Raw genomic sequence first — 14,323 nt, 5'->3', positions numbered from 1 at the left:
AGACCAAGCTTAGTGAAGCTGGACTCTGGAGTCAGAATGCCACACTGTTCCGAGCCCTGCCGTTTACAAGTCGTGTAAAACCTCGGGCAAGTTACTCAACCAGTCTGTGTTCTCAGTTTTCTGGTCTGTAAAGTGGGTATGATTGTAAAGATGAAATGATATGTGATATTAGGAAAGCCCTTAGAGCAGTGTCTGGCATGTGGTATATGTGAGTGGCGGTAGATTAAATACGAATGAATAGATAAATGCATACATAAGTATTAAAGGCTTGGAGGCCATCCTTGGTGAAATTTGTGAATTTAAAGACACCCAGCTTTGTTTCTTCCGCTTTCAGTTGCTATTGACCACACGTATAGCACTGTTGAATTAGAAATAATTGTTCTCATGTTGACTGCTCTTTAGTAAGAGAATCTACAGTGTTATTAAATTATGAGAGCGAAATAAAATACTTTTCTGGCCCTGGCCCGTGTGCTCAGTGGTTAGAGCAGTGGTTCTCAACCTTCCTAATGCCGCGACCCTTTAATAGAGTTCCTCATGTTGTGGTGACCCCCAACCATAAAATAATTTTCGTTGCTACTTCATTACTGTAATTTTGCTACTGTTATGAATCGTCATGTAAATATCTGATATGCAGGATGTATTTTCCTTGTTACAAATTGAACATAATTAAAGCATAGTGATTAATCACAAAAACAATATGTAATTATATATGTGTTTTCCGATGGTCTAAGGCGACCCCTGTGAAAGGGTCGTTCGACTTCCAAAGGGATCGCGACCCACAGGTTGAGAACCGCTGGGTTAGAGTGTCTGCTTGAGTACCAAATGGTCTTGTTTGATTCCTGGTCAAGGGCATGCCTGGGTTGCAGGTTTGATCCCCTCAGGGTGCATGTGGGAAACAATCAATTGATGTGTCTCTCTCGAATTCATGTTTTTCTTTCTCTCCCCCTCCTTCCCTCCTTTCTGCTCTCTCTAAATATCAATGGGAAAAAAATCCTCGAGTGAGGATTAACCAGAAAACCAAAAAAAACACAAAAAAGGTTTTCTGTAGCACATTCGGGTTAGGTTTATTTAATATTTATTAATAATATTGGCTTACTTAATATTTATTGGAAATGTATTTTGCCTAGTAAAAAAAAGTAAATTAGTTATAAAATAGTTCAGGCACAAAGAAAAGTACAGAGAAGTAGTAGGACTAGAGCATGACTTTCCTTGACTCTCAGTCGGATAGTTTTTATAATTTAGCTCTTCTCTGCTTCGGTTTCCAGGGCCCTCTGTGTCTACTGACACCTAAACATTGTAGGAGAATTTCGGGTTTGAACTGCAGAGAATTTAAGGCAGTGGTTTTCAGCCCAACCTGCAGGGCAGCATGGTCTGTGGGATGGGGCTGCTCTGGGCCCACTGAACAGACGATCTGGGCTAGGCCAAGCTGTGAAGACCGGATGTGCTGGACACGCAGATGCAGTTCATCGAAGCTTTTTCACACTCTTCTTTTCAGCTCGCTTAGTCAATTATTCCTGTTACGCCCCCAGCACATTTTCGCTTAGGTCCTCCCTGGTTTTCTCTACCCTTCAGACATGTCCTCTAGGCCAGCAGGTGCCAACCTTTTGGACCTCAAGGACCACCGCTTGGCGACCGCTGCTCTAGGACTGTTACCTCTCAATTGAGCTTAGAGTTCATGGCCAGCCATTCTGCCCTTCTCTGGCAGTGACTTATCTCCCCTGCCTTCCAGTGCTGATAAACCCCAAAACCTGGTTGAGCCAAACTCTCCTTTCTCACCTCAAATACTATGGGGCCTGCTGTGAAGTCATGTCACCCAGCCACACCTGTGCCCAGATCAGAGCATGACCATTCTAGTATGGTTCCCTGGTCAACTCACTTTCCTGCTCCCCAGAATACTTAACTCAGCCATTTCCCACTTTCCTCAAACCTCTCCTCTCCCCTCCCCTCCCCTCCGCTCCCCCTCAAGGTAACAGAGCAGAGGTGTGGGTATTGCTGAACAGGAAATGGAAGCCTTCAGGTGGGAATGCACCTACTTCCCGCCCGGAAAGCAGCCATCCTTTCTGTTGCAGCTGTCCATGGCTTCCGGCAGAGACCACCAGAAGCCACTTGTAGTTAAGCAGTTGGGCACTCACAGGGGGAACTTACGGCCTGTCAGTGGCGGGGGGTGGGGGGTGGGGGGGGGGTGGGGGGGGGGACGGGACGGTGTTAGAACTTCAGGACTTGGGCTGTGGTTGGATAATTTGGGGGAGAGTTCAAGGAAGCGAGGACTTGCACTGGGTTGGGTGCCGACAGGAGCGGGGCAGTCCTGTCGTCGGTACTCCAATCGGCCTTTTCTAGAAGGAGGTGTGACTGAGCGAGACCAACCCTGCCGTTCATCAAGGAGCCGCAGTCACTCCGGGCAGCCGGGAGGGTCTGGTGCTTGGTGGATGGCACCCCGACCTCATTTTGTCTGTTGAGACAGTTATGAAGCGGCCTTCTTCTGTCTCCCTGCATCACCCGTGCAGTATGACCTTGTGCCTTCGAGGTGACCTCGGTGAGCGCCCGCCAGCGCCTCGATGACGGCCTGCTCTTCTTGTTTCACGGAGGGGCCTGTGAGTGTTCGGAGGGCAAAGGGAGTCTGCCAGGCAGAAGGAGAGAGCAGGAGCTGAGTAGCATGGCCATGAGGCACAGTGCGCCTTAGGGGAACTTGACATTGGGCGGGGGCATGGGTGGCAAGAGAGAATTGTGGAGAGGCCGTGAGAGAACGAAAGGTGGAAGGTCCTGAGCGATTTTAAGTGGGGACCCGACATGATCTGGTTTCGTGTTTTAGAAAAATTCGTTCCCATTTCCTGCCTCCGTGCAGCCTTGCTCAGGTCTGCTGGCCCACCTGGCTTATTGCAGCGGCCTCACTTTCTCCCTGCTTCTAGACTAGCCCCTCCCCCACCCAGGTGTTTACGCTGTGTCCAGGGTGACTTCTCAGAACCACACATCTTATCCTGTCCCTTGATTAACCGTCAGACACCAGGCAAAAATCTACACACCATGGCGTGACACACCGCACTTTTCAGGACCTGCTCATGCTGCCCTGGCTGTTTCACTGCCCCCTGCCGATCTCTCAGTGATCTCAAATTCCTTATTTCCAAGACTGCTCAAGTTCACCTTCCCACAGTCTCCTTGCCACCCCTCCCCCGCCCCAGTGAGTGGTGCTGCCCGCTCAGCTCACAGGCCGGAAAGGTAAGGTGATCTTGAAGCTGCCCCTTCATCTCCCCCTGTGATCAGAACTTTGATTCTTATCTGCTAAGTATGCCAGGAATCTGCTTCCCTTTCTTCACCTCCCCTTCTGCCACCTCTGTCCAAGCTGAGGTCACCTGTGGTCAGAGTTATGGCACCAGCCCACTAACTGCGCGCCCCCTTATCTCCCCCAAATCCACGTCTCTCCGAGGTGAGCGTTTTATAAAAAGCCTGCCTGCTCAGGCCACTCCCAGTGCAGTGGCTTCTTGTTGCTGTTGGAGGACCCAGCTCCTGCTCTCACCTGCTTCTCCAGCCTCACCCCCCTCCCTCCCTGCCACCCTCTCAGTTCTACAGGTGTGTCCTGCTCCCCCGCCTTCCTCCGGCCTTCCAGTCTGCTGCTCCCTCCCTCCTTCGCTCGCCCCTTTAGTTCTGCGTCAGTCATCTCGGCTTTCTTTACCGAGTGCCTCCTTTGTGGAGGCACTGCTCTCGTGTGGAGCAGAAGCGATCAACCCAGCCAACACCGAGCTCTTACAGGGCATTCGTTCCAGTGGGGGCTCGGGCTGGGAAACAAGACATCTGGCGTGTCAGCTGGTGATCAGCGCCCGGGAGTGTTGGAAGGAGTTGTCCTCTGGGATGGGATGGCCAGGGAGGGCTCTGCTGGGGAGAGACTGGGGGCGGGAGGGAGGAGCCCTGTGTAAGTGGGAACCCACATCCCAGGCCCCAGGCGGGGCCAGCAGAGTAGGCGGGTCCTGAGGCGGGAGCGGCTGGCTGCCTGGGGCTGGGGCTGGGGGACAGATGCTGCAGCCTCTTGTAGGACTAACTCTTCCTTGGAGAGGGAGCCGCTGGGGATTTTGAACTGAATGAAGAATGAACTCACTTGACTTGGGTTTTAACGGGATCACATCAGCTTCTCTGTGGGGACCAAACTGCAGGGCGAGGATGGGAGTCAGGAGACCAGTTAGGCTCTGGGATACCCCAGGCCCGAGAGGCTGGTGGCCGCCAGGGTGGGAGCCGTGAGGTGCCGAGGGGCTGTCAGGTGGAGCCCATAGGAGGTGCTGGCAGATTGGATGTGGGGGGAGGCTGGGGAGTCATAGATGACGCCTTAGCTCAGATGGGCTCCCTCAAGCAAGGAGGCCTCTGATACCCGCAGACCTGAACGTACACCCTGTGTGCCTCCTTCGTGGGAACCGGCCATTTGCAATTCAGACATTGGGTGTAGTTTTGTGTTCCACTAGAATAAACACGATACAAAGCAGGGGCCGCGTCCACCTCAGAGCCACGTGCATTGTAGGTGTAATACGCATCCGTGGGTGGCTACAGTGACTAGAACTGGATGTGAACACTCAAGATTACCTCACCCTATGAGGCCTTGAACAGCTGCTTTTCTTCTTCACTGGTATTGAGTGGTCTATACGGTTCAGAAACCAGGCTGGGGGCCAGTGTGAAAATGATAGAAGTGGATCTGATTTCTGAAAGCTGTCCCCCTAGAGATGCAGGTGGTCTCCGCAAGCCTGGACCTTTCCAGCGCACTGTCCCCTCCCCACCACAGCTGCCCCGCCCCACCACGGCTGCCCCTCCCCACCACGCCTGCCCCTCCCCACCACAGCTGCCTGGGAGAGCATGCTGAGACTTTGACCAAGGATGGCCTCTGCACCTGCAGAGAAGATGTGCCACTTTAGATCTAGGACATTGTGTTGAGGAGAAATTAGCTGCCAAACTTGCTCATCAAGAAAGTCCAATAAATTCTGGATGTTTAGCCCTCCTCTGTTTTTTAAAAAAGGAATGAATTAAATATTGGAAAATACCCGTGAAAGGTAATGATTTTATATCTAGAATAGGAATATTCACATCATGAGAAGCTTCTGCAAAATGGTTAACGAAAGAGGTTGTATCAGTTTTCATTCCCGCCTGTGGCGAATGAGATGCTAACCAAAGAATTTTCTTGGTGACCAATGGCTCATCAGCTGGCAGGTGGAGAATAATCCCTCTCTAATTTGTGTTTCTATAATCACTGTGAGACCGCGCACTTTGCTCACTATCAGTGATATTTTTATGTGAATCCTTTCTCCAGTCATTTTCCAACTGGGTTGTTGTCTTTTCTTGTTTGGTTATTTGTACTTCTATTTCTGCTTTATAAGGACTTTTTATATGAGAGATGGCACGCCTTGGCCTGTGTTTGTTGCTGTATTTTCTCTCAGATGGATGCTTGGTGTTCACTTTCGCTTGTCAGTGCATTTCATAATACAGAAATTGTGAATCTTCATGGTGCACAATCTGACAACCTAACTTTATGGCTGGTGTTTTCGAGCAGTGCTTTGAAAGGCCATTTTCAATCATTTCAACATTTTCGTTTAGTACTTCTATGGTTTTGTCTTTTATGCTTAAATCATTCATCTCTTTTATGTAAGAACGTAGCAGTTTTAACTTCATTTTTTCTGAAAGCATTAGCTAGTTGTCCCTATACCATCTATTAAATGGTCTCTATTTCCCAATTGACTTGAAAAGTCATATATAATATACTAAATTCTTATATATACTTTAACACAGCGATGGCATTCTTGACTTCCAATTGAAATGCCCCCCCCCCCATTTTGATGCCTTAAGACTATTAATCACAAAGTTACTTAGTTGTGAATTGATTCAGAGCTCCCATAGCTTGCTTGGAAGGGCAAGAATGGGGAAGGAAGGGTACCAGCAAAAGACATGCGTCTGAGTGTGTCTCTCTTCATCAGGAAAGCTGTAGACTTCTTTGTACTGGGACATATGGCCCCACCCTCAGCTGCAGGAAAGTGTGGGGAGGTAAGAACTCATTGGGCAGATGGATGCCTCAAACAAAATTGGGGTTCTTTTAGTAAGGAAGAAGGGGTGAGTGGATATTAGAAAGGGAACTTGAAGGTCCTGCTATGTTCCTCATCTTTTTCCCCCCTAGAATTTCCCTAGGGAGGGGAGGGGAAGGGGAGGGGGAGGGGGAGGGGGGAGAAGGGAGAGAGAAGTAGAGGAAGAGGTGGAGGGGAGAGGAGGGGGTAGGGGATAGGGGAGGGGAAGAGAAGAAAATAGAGGAGGGAGAGAGGGACATAGTTTATATACAGGGTGTCCCAAAAAATATATGCACACTTTAACAGCTGATAGCTCAATTTTGAAAATGAGATGTATTTTAATAAACACTGCCTTTATAATTATTCAAAGCATATATACATTTTTGGGGGATACCCTATAAATAAAGTGCTCAAGTTTTCCATTTGGTGAGTGTTGACAGTTGTATATATCTGTGAACCACCACTCAACAAGATGTAAAATATTTCTGAAACTCCAGAAAGGCCGCTTTCTCTCTTGGTTGGTCTCCTTGCCCCCCCCCCCCCCCCCCCCCAGCATTTTCTGATTTCAGCTACCATGGATCAGATTTGCCTGTTCTTGAACATCATATGAATGGAATCATACAGTATGCATTCTTTTTGTAATTACTTTCACTCAGCATGTTCATTGAGATTTATTCATGTTGTCAGAGGTAAAGCCAGATACTGGTTAAAGTGGTAAGGTCAGGTTTTAACCAGCAATAACTGTTGCAACAGGGAAAGAGTCCTGGGTGAATAGCTCGCCTGCAGCTCTACAGAGGGCGTTTTGAGGGCGGTGGGGGAGTCAGGAGTTGGGCGAGCACTCGGCAGTAGAGTCAGAGAAGTGAAAAATTACACAAAGAGGGAGGGAGGAAGGGGCCGGTCCACTTGAAGCCATCTGGGTTTGCTACCTGGGAGAAGGGGCTGGACAGGCTGTGCTCCTGGCGGCCTTGCATTCTCTCAGGCACTTTAAGTGCGACGAGCGTCATCCTGAGGTTGTGGCCTTGAGCTCGTGGAAGCTGTTAGTGTTTGTCCAAGTCTCTGTATTACAGGCCAAGGTTGCAGGCTGAGTGAGGAGACGGCGCAGAGGAACCTGGCTCGTGTGTGGTGAGGAGAGAACCCTGTCCGTGTAAAGGGGTTTGGCCCTTTTCATGCTGTGTGACCACACCCTGATTTGTTTGTCCTTTCACCGGACGAGGGTCACTTGAGTTGTGCCCACTTTGGGCCATTGTGGATGGGCTGCCGTGAACATTCTGACAGGTCCTTCATTTCTCTTGGGTAGATGTCTAGGTGTAGAATTGCGCAGTCATAGGCGGGGTGTATATTTAATTGCCAGATTAATTCCTAAAGTGGTTTATCAGTTTACACTTCCCACCAGCAATGGATGAAAACTCCACATCCTTGTTAACACTCCATATGGTCAGTGGGTGTGAAATAGCATCTCACTGTGGTTTTACATTGCATTTCCCTGGTGACTAATGTATGTTTATTGTTGAAAGTATTACAGATGTCCCCCCCCCCCCCCCTTTGACCCTCTCCAGGGTCAAGCACCTTTTTTTAAAATAAATATATTTTTATTGATTTCAGAGAGGAAGAAGGAGAGAGAGATAGAAACATCAATGATGAGAGAGAACCATTGGTCAGCTGCCTCCTGCACACCACCTACTGGGGATTGAGCCTGCAACCTAGGCATGTGCTCTTGACCCGAATCGAACCTGGGACCTTTCAGTCCATAGGTGATGCTCTATCCACTGAGCCAAATCGGCTAGGGCTTAATCACCTTTTTTATGTGCCTATTGGCCATTCCTACATCTTTTGTGAACTGTCGTCCAAGTTTTTTGCCCATTTTTATTGATGATGTCACTGTTGGTTTTGACTTATATTGTAGTTCATTACATAGCTGGGTAGGAGTCTTTTGTCAAATAGATGTATTGTAAATATACATTCATGTATAGGAAAATGAATTTTTTGTTGTTAATACTCACCTGGGGATATTTTTTCCATCTTTTTTTTGAGACAGTGGAAGGGAGAGAGTAATCGGGGGGCAGGGGGAGGAGTAAGGGAGAGGAGGGGAAAAAGAGAGAGAGAAGAGAAGAGAAGAGGAGAGCTGTAGCTGGTTTGGCTCAGTGGGTAGAGCGTTGGCCTGTGGACTGAAAGGTCCCAGGTTCGATTCTGGTCAAGCGCATGTACCTTGGTTGCAGGCACATCCCCAGTAGGAGGTGTGCAGGAGGCAGCCGATCGATGTTTCTCTCTCATCGATGTTTCTAACTCTCTATCTCTCTCCCTTCCTCTCTGTAAAAAATCAATAAAATATATTTTTTAAAAAAAAAAGAGAGAGAAGAGGAGAAACATCTATGTGAAAGAGACATATCAATTGGTTGCCTCCTGCATGCGCCCGACCAGGGCTGGGGATCAAACCTGCAACCCAGGTATGTGCCCTTGACCGGAATAGAACCTGAGACTCTTTTGTGTGCAGATGTTCTAACCAGCTAGCAACACTGGCAAGGGCAAGAAATGAAATTTAAAAATATTATTTATAATAGCATCAAAAATGTAAACTGTCTAAGAATAAATCTAATGAAAGGTATGAAATACCTTTACACAGAAAACTATAAAACACTACTGAGAGAAATTAAAGGAGACTTACGTAAATGGGAGGTATACTTTGTTCATGCATTAGAAGACTTGGTGTTGGTGTCTCTTCACCCCTAATTGATCCATAGAGTCAGTGTAGTCCCAATCAAAATCCTAGCCACACACAGATACATATCTACATGATACCCACACATAGATACACATACACATACATGTACATAATACAACCACACATAAACACATATCTACATGATACCCACACATAGATACACATACACATACACGTACACAATACAACCACACATAAACACATATCTACATGATACCCACACATAGATACACATACACATACACGTACACAATACAACCACACATATCTACATGATACCCACACATAAATACACATACACATACACGTACACAATACAACCACACATACATATCTACATGATACCCACACATAGATACACATACACGTACACAATACAACCACACATACACACATATCTACATAATACCCATACATATATACACATATGCATACATGTACACATGTACACAATACAAACACAGATACATATACATTGCTCGGTGGTCCAAAAGAGTGTTTCACAAACAGTAAGTTGTGACCCATCGATACCATGAAATCAACGGAATATCTGAAAGCTGCATTTGAAAAATGAAATAGAATACAGTAACACAGAAATCATCTGAGTGCAGTTTTCCAGTGTGAGGACTGGAGAGACACTGGTTAGCAACACTGGGACGTAGGACTCAGGGGATGGTGGTCAGACGTGCCTGTGTACTGTTGAGGTCAGTCCCAGGCTCCTGCCAGGCACGTGTGCCTGAGTTTGTTCTCTCTCCAACCTCTTCCCGGTTTCTCCTGTTTCCTTACCGCTCTCCAGCCCCCCCCCACGCCCCCCCTTTCTGCTGCCGGGACACTCCAAGTCCATTCCCACGCAGAGCGCGTCTGTCAGCCCGGCCTCCTGTCTGCAGGGCCCTTTGCACAGTGACTCCATTCTCTAGGGCTCAACTCGCCATCCCCCACCCAGAGGCCTTTCCCTTCCCCTTCTCTCAGGAAGGCCCTTTGTTCTCCTTGTTACTCATGCCCTTCACCGGTCATAATCCCATATTTACCTTTGCCGCTGGCTCTTCCCCGTCTTGCCTGGCATTGAGCGGACAATAAATGCTGCTTGACTGAATCTAATACCAACTGATAGTACAGAGCTGAGAGGAATAGAAACTGCTCCTTGTTACCCGCCAGGGCAGCAGTAGTCCAACAGGAGAGCTTGGAGGGAGGCCCGCGGAGCAGCCTCACAGGGGTTGCTTGGCAGTGGAGTGAGCGGCTTGATACCGATGAAAGGATTCTTGCACTGGATGTTGGGATTGACCAGATCATTTCCAAGGCCCCTTCCAACCCTTTAACTCAAGCCTGTCAGACTCCGAGGCTCACACGGGCCAAATCAACAAGGTGGAAGTGTATGTGGCTGCAAAAAGCAAAAGCTTCAATTTTCATAGAAACATAGGTTTATTTCGATAGAGACATGCTGAATGCCAAGGGCTGAAATAAATGAGTCATTGTTAAGATAAAATAATAGAACATTTTAATAAAAATATTTTTTTCTTGAACATTAACTTACCAGACACCGAATAACTGCACAAATTAATAAGCATAACACAAATAAACTTATTTTTTTTGTTCTCCGAAAGTGAAATATTTCCTGTTGCGCACACCAAACAAGTCAGTCCAAGACTAATGATGTGGCCATTAGCTGCTAAAATATTCGCTGCTAGTATTAGTGGAGAGAAATGGTGAGCCTGCGCATAAGGGAAATGAATGCAACATGATTATAGTAATCAGTCATTAGCAAATGTTATAGTTTGTTATTAATAATCCTATATAATAAAGAGGTAATATGCAAATTAACCCTCACGCCTTCACAAGATGGCTGCCTATGACCAGGCCAGCAGGGGTGTTAGTGAGGGACGACCAAATGACTAAACAAGCAGGCTGCGTGGGGCAACCAGGCCGGCGGGGGGGCCGTGAGGGGTGACCAGGCCAGCGGGGGGGGGGGCAGTTAGGAGCGACCAGGCCGGCGGGGGGGCCGTGAGGGGTGACCAGGCCAGCGTGGGGGGGGGGGGGAGTTAGGGGCGACCAGGCAGGCGGGCAGGTGAGCGATTAGGAGCCAGTGGTCCCGGATTGTGAGAGGGATGTCCGACTGCCAGTTTAGGCCCGATCCCTGGGATTGGGCCTAAACTCGCAGTTGGACATCCCCTAAGGGGTCCCCGATTGGCAAGGGTGCAGGCTGGGCTGCACTGGGCCTCTAGTTATGTATAACAGGATATTGTAAAAATTAAGTTACAAAATTTTTATCAAAACGCTTCTTGCATACAGTTATATTGGTTGGGCCACAAAAATATTCATCGTGGTCCGCATGTGGCCCGCAGGCTGCGAGTTTGACATGCTTGCTTTAACTGTTCGATGGTGTTCTTATCACTAGGCAGTGACCACTAGATGGCACTAGATGAATCCTTTGAAATCTGTTCATGAAACTCAGCGAGAAAACTTACTTCCTCCAGTACAGATGTGCAACAAAATCTTCACAGAAGTCATCCCTTTCTGTGTGTTAGGCACACGGGTGTTTTCTGTTTTACTGTATTCTACTTCATTTTTTAAATGCAGGTTTTCAGATTGTTCCGTTGATTTCATGATACTTTGTGAAATACTCTTTGGACCACTGAGCGAGTTTACTCTTGTAATACTCTGTTTTCCTCGGAGAGTCCAGGCTTGTAGCAAGTGGTGTTCTTAGCGAGCTCTTTGTTTCTCTGTTGAGCGGCTGTACTGAGTAGCTGAACACAGGTACTTCTTATAAGTGTCTGTGGTTGTGTAAACATAAGTGTGAGATACTGTGGGGGAGTCTTTTGTCAGAATCAGCACCTGTTGCAGTCAGGGCTGCAAAAAACCTTGTCAGTAGGTATAAAGAAAAGAAAAGCGACAGTATCTACTTTTGGGAGCTCAGAACCTACCTGGGAGACACGCACATCCACACCCCTTAAATTTCAGCCTCCTTATCAGGCAACATGGAATTGATTGCATCCTTCGGGTATTAGGTGGGATGCTTTAGGCCAGGGGTGGGCAAACTTTTTGATTCGAGGGCCACAATGGGTTCTTAAACTGGACCGGAGGGCCGGAACAAAAGCATGGATGGAGTGTTTGTGTGAACTAATATAAATTCAAAGTAAACATCATTACATAAAAGGGTACGGTCTTTTTTTTTTTAGTTTTATTCATTTCAAACGGGCCGGATCTGGCCCACGGGCCGTAGTTTGCCTACGGCTGCTTTAGGCTGAAAGGAACAGAAGCCTGGCTCGGGTTGGCTCAGATGGTGAAGAAATTATCTCACCAAATGTCCGTGGGGAGGTAGAGCAGGCTCCAGGCCCTCGGTGGTGTGGCATGGCCTTGGGGACCCAGGTTCCTTCCGTGACTCATCGGTGGTCCTAGGCTGGTGCCACTCGTGGTCGCCGGAAGACTCCCAGTGTAATCCGGCTTCAGCTCCCAGACTCGGAACAGTAGAACTTTACCTGAGTAGGGAGTAGCCTGGGGTAGAGAGGTTAGGACACCAGGGCATTGTGCAAGTTGTAGTTGTTTTGTTTCTTCCCGGCCTCCCCACTGTGACCACCTTAAGGGATGTGAAATGACCAGCACAAACTGCAGAGTCAGGAGGAAACGTAGGCCGCTATTAGTGATGTTTGCCGAATATTTCTGAATTTCCTTTCTCTCGACATAGGACTTCTTAGTAATCTGATAAAAGCTTCGGCCAGTGAGTTTGCGGAGTGAATAAATCGTTGTGGCGATGGGGTGAAGTTATTTGCTGTTTAGGGCTCTGGGGAAGGAATTAGTCATAAGAGGAAAGATGGAGGTGAGAAATGGCCGCTGTAGGGGACGTGGTGGGAAGTGTGTGTGAATATAAGGGGTGGTGAGTCTGCTCAAGTGTGTAATGGAACCCTGCCTGGGCCGTCAGTGGCCTTTGAGGCCGATGACTTTCTTCTGGATCCTTGACCTGGTTCCTGGGAACGGGGCCGTGAACCTTGGCCAGAATATACACAGATCTCTGCTCACATGCGTTCTCTTTCATTCCTCTCAGGTTTGCAGTGAGCATTGGCTACTGGGATGACCCTTACCTCCAGCACCTTGTGAGGCTGAGCAAAGAGAGAAAGGCCCCTGAAATTAACAGAGGCAAGTGGCCCCCTTTCTCCCTGGCATCTTCTCATCAGCTGAGTGGTCTGAAGTTTCAGGGATTCATTTAAAAAAAAAAAAAAATATATATATATATATATATATATATATATAATTTGTATTGATTTCAGAGAGGAAGGGAGAGAGAGAGAGAGAAAGAAACATCAGTGGTGAGAGAGAATCACCAATCAGCTGCCTCCTGCACACCCCACACTGGGGATGTGATGGGAACCTGCAACCAGGGCATGTGCACTGACCAGGAATTGAACCCATGACCTTCTGAACCCATGATCTTCTGATTCATAGGTCGACGCTCAACTACTGAGCCACGCTTGGTGGGAGAGGGATTCATTCTTAAACAGAGAGTTCCAGGATGCACTCTCTCCAGGAGTATATGAAAGTGCTCATTTCCTAACATCATCACCAACAAGCGTATTATGAAACTAATTATTTAGAAAAAATTTCTATTTTTATTTTTAAAAATACTTTTATTATGGAAAGTTTCAAACTGTGAAAAAGTGGAATTACATATGGATCAATTTTAGTAATTATCAAATCTTGGCCATCAGTGTGAAGTTTTTTTAAAAATATATTTTTATTGATTTCAGAGGCAAGGAGAGGGAGAGAGAGTTAGAAACATCAATGATGAAAGAGAATCATTAATAGTTGCCTCTGCATGCTCCCTACTGGGGATCAAACCCAAAACCTGGGCATATGCCCTTGGCCAGAATCGAACCCGGGATCCTTCAGTCTGCAGACTGACTATCCATTGAGCCAAACCGGCTAGGGCTCAGTGTGCAATTTTTAATCTTTGTTAATCTGATATTGAGAAATGCTATCATAGAGTAGTTTTAGTTTTATTCTTTTTACTTAAGAATAAGGTTGAAGATCGTATGTTGAAAAGCCATCTATATATCTTTTACTGTGAAGTACCTGTTCACATAAGAGACTACTTTTTGCTGCCTTACTGAATGGTTGGTGACACCATCAGGAAGTCAAAGGATTTGACTGAGAAGTTGACCACGTGACAGTCGCTCCTGTGTGAGCAGGGAGTCTTGGCCCTGAAGATCCTAGAGGGAGGGCCTATAAGAAATGCAGATATTTAAAAATGGGCGTTTCTGAGAATAAGGACTTGGAGTTTGCTTTGAACAGAGGGCGAGCTTTCGGGGAGCCTGGCTGAGTGGGCCCCGCCCCCTCCCTCCCGCTCTCTGGGCAGCCTTCCTGTGAGTGCCCCAGAGGCCAGGGACCTGCAGCTGACGGGCACCAGGTCAGCCTCCTCCCTCCCTTCCTCTCTCTGGGGTTTGAATGTCTCATTTGGGGACCTGCAGCCCAGTGGGAGAGTGCTTCCCACTGTGCAGGAAGGCTCTGTGTGTTTCCAGTGTCCAAGCCGACTCGCTTCTCTGTGGCCGTGAAAAAGCTCACGAGGCCAAATTCCTAGAGGTCATTTTCA

At 47.5% G+C, this 14,323-nt stretch overlaps 1 protein-coding gene across 3 annotated transcripts in view; it reads left to right on the top strand.

Annotated features, from left to right (window-relative positions):
* Positions 1-14,323, top strand: part of LCMT1 (leucine carboxyl methyltransferase 1) — a 42,461-nt gene that overhangs the window by 1,120 nt on the left and 27,018 nt on the right. For 2 of the 3 annotated variants that reach the window (XM_036309805.1, XM_036309807.1), the window contains exon 2: positions 12,782-12,873. The exons of the other annotated variant lie outside the window; for it this stretch is intronic. In XM_036309805.1, the coding sequence (XP_036165698.1) occupies positions 12,782-12,873 (92 nt within the window). The remainder of the gene's footprint in view (positions 1-12,781; positions 12,874-14,323) is intronic. 3 annotated transcript variants of the gene reach the window in all.

The sequence above is a fragment of the Myotis myotis genome, unplaced genomic scaffold (genome assembly GCF_014108235.1).
Source record: "Myotis myotis isolate mMyoMyo1 unplaced genomic scaffold, mMyoMyo1.p scaffold_m19_p_5, whole genome shotgun sequence".
NCBI classification, from domain to species: domain Eukaryota; kingdom Metazoa; phylum Chordata; class Mammalia; order Chiroptera; family Vespertilionidae; genus Myotis; species Myotis myotis.
This window is presented reverse-complemented; position numbering and strand designations above follow the sequence as displayed.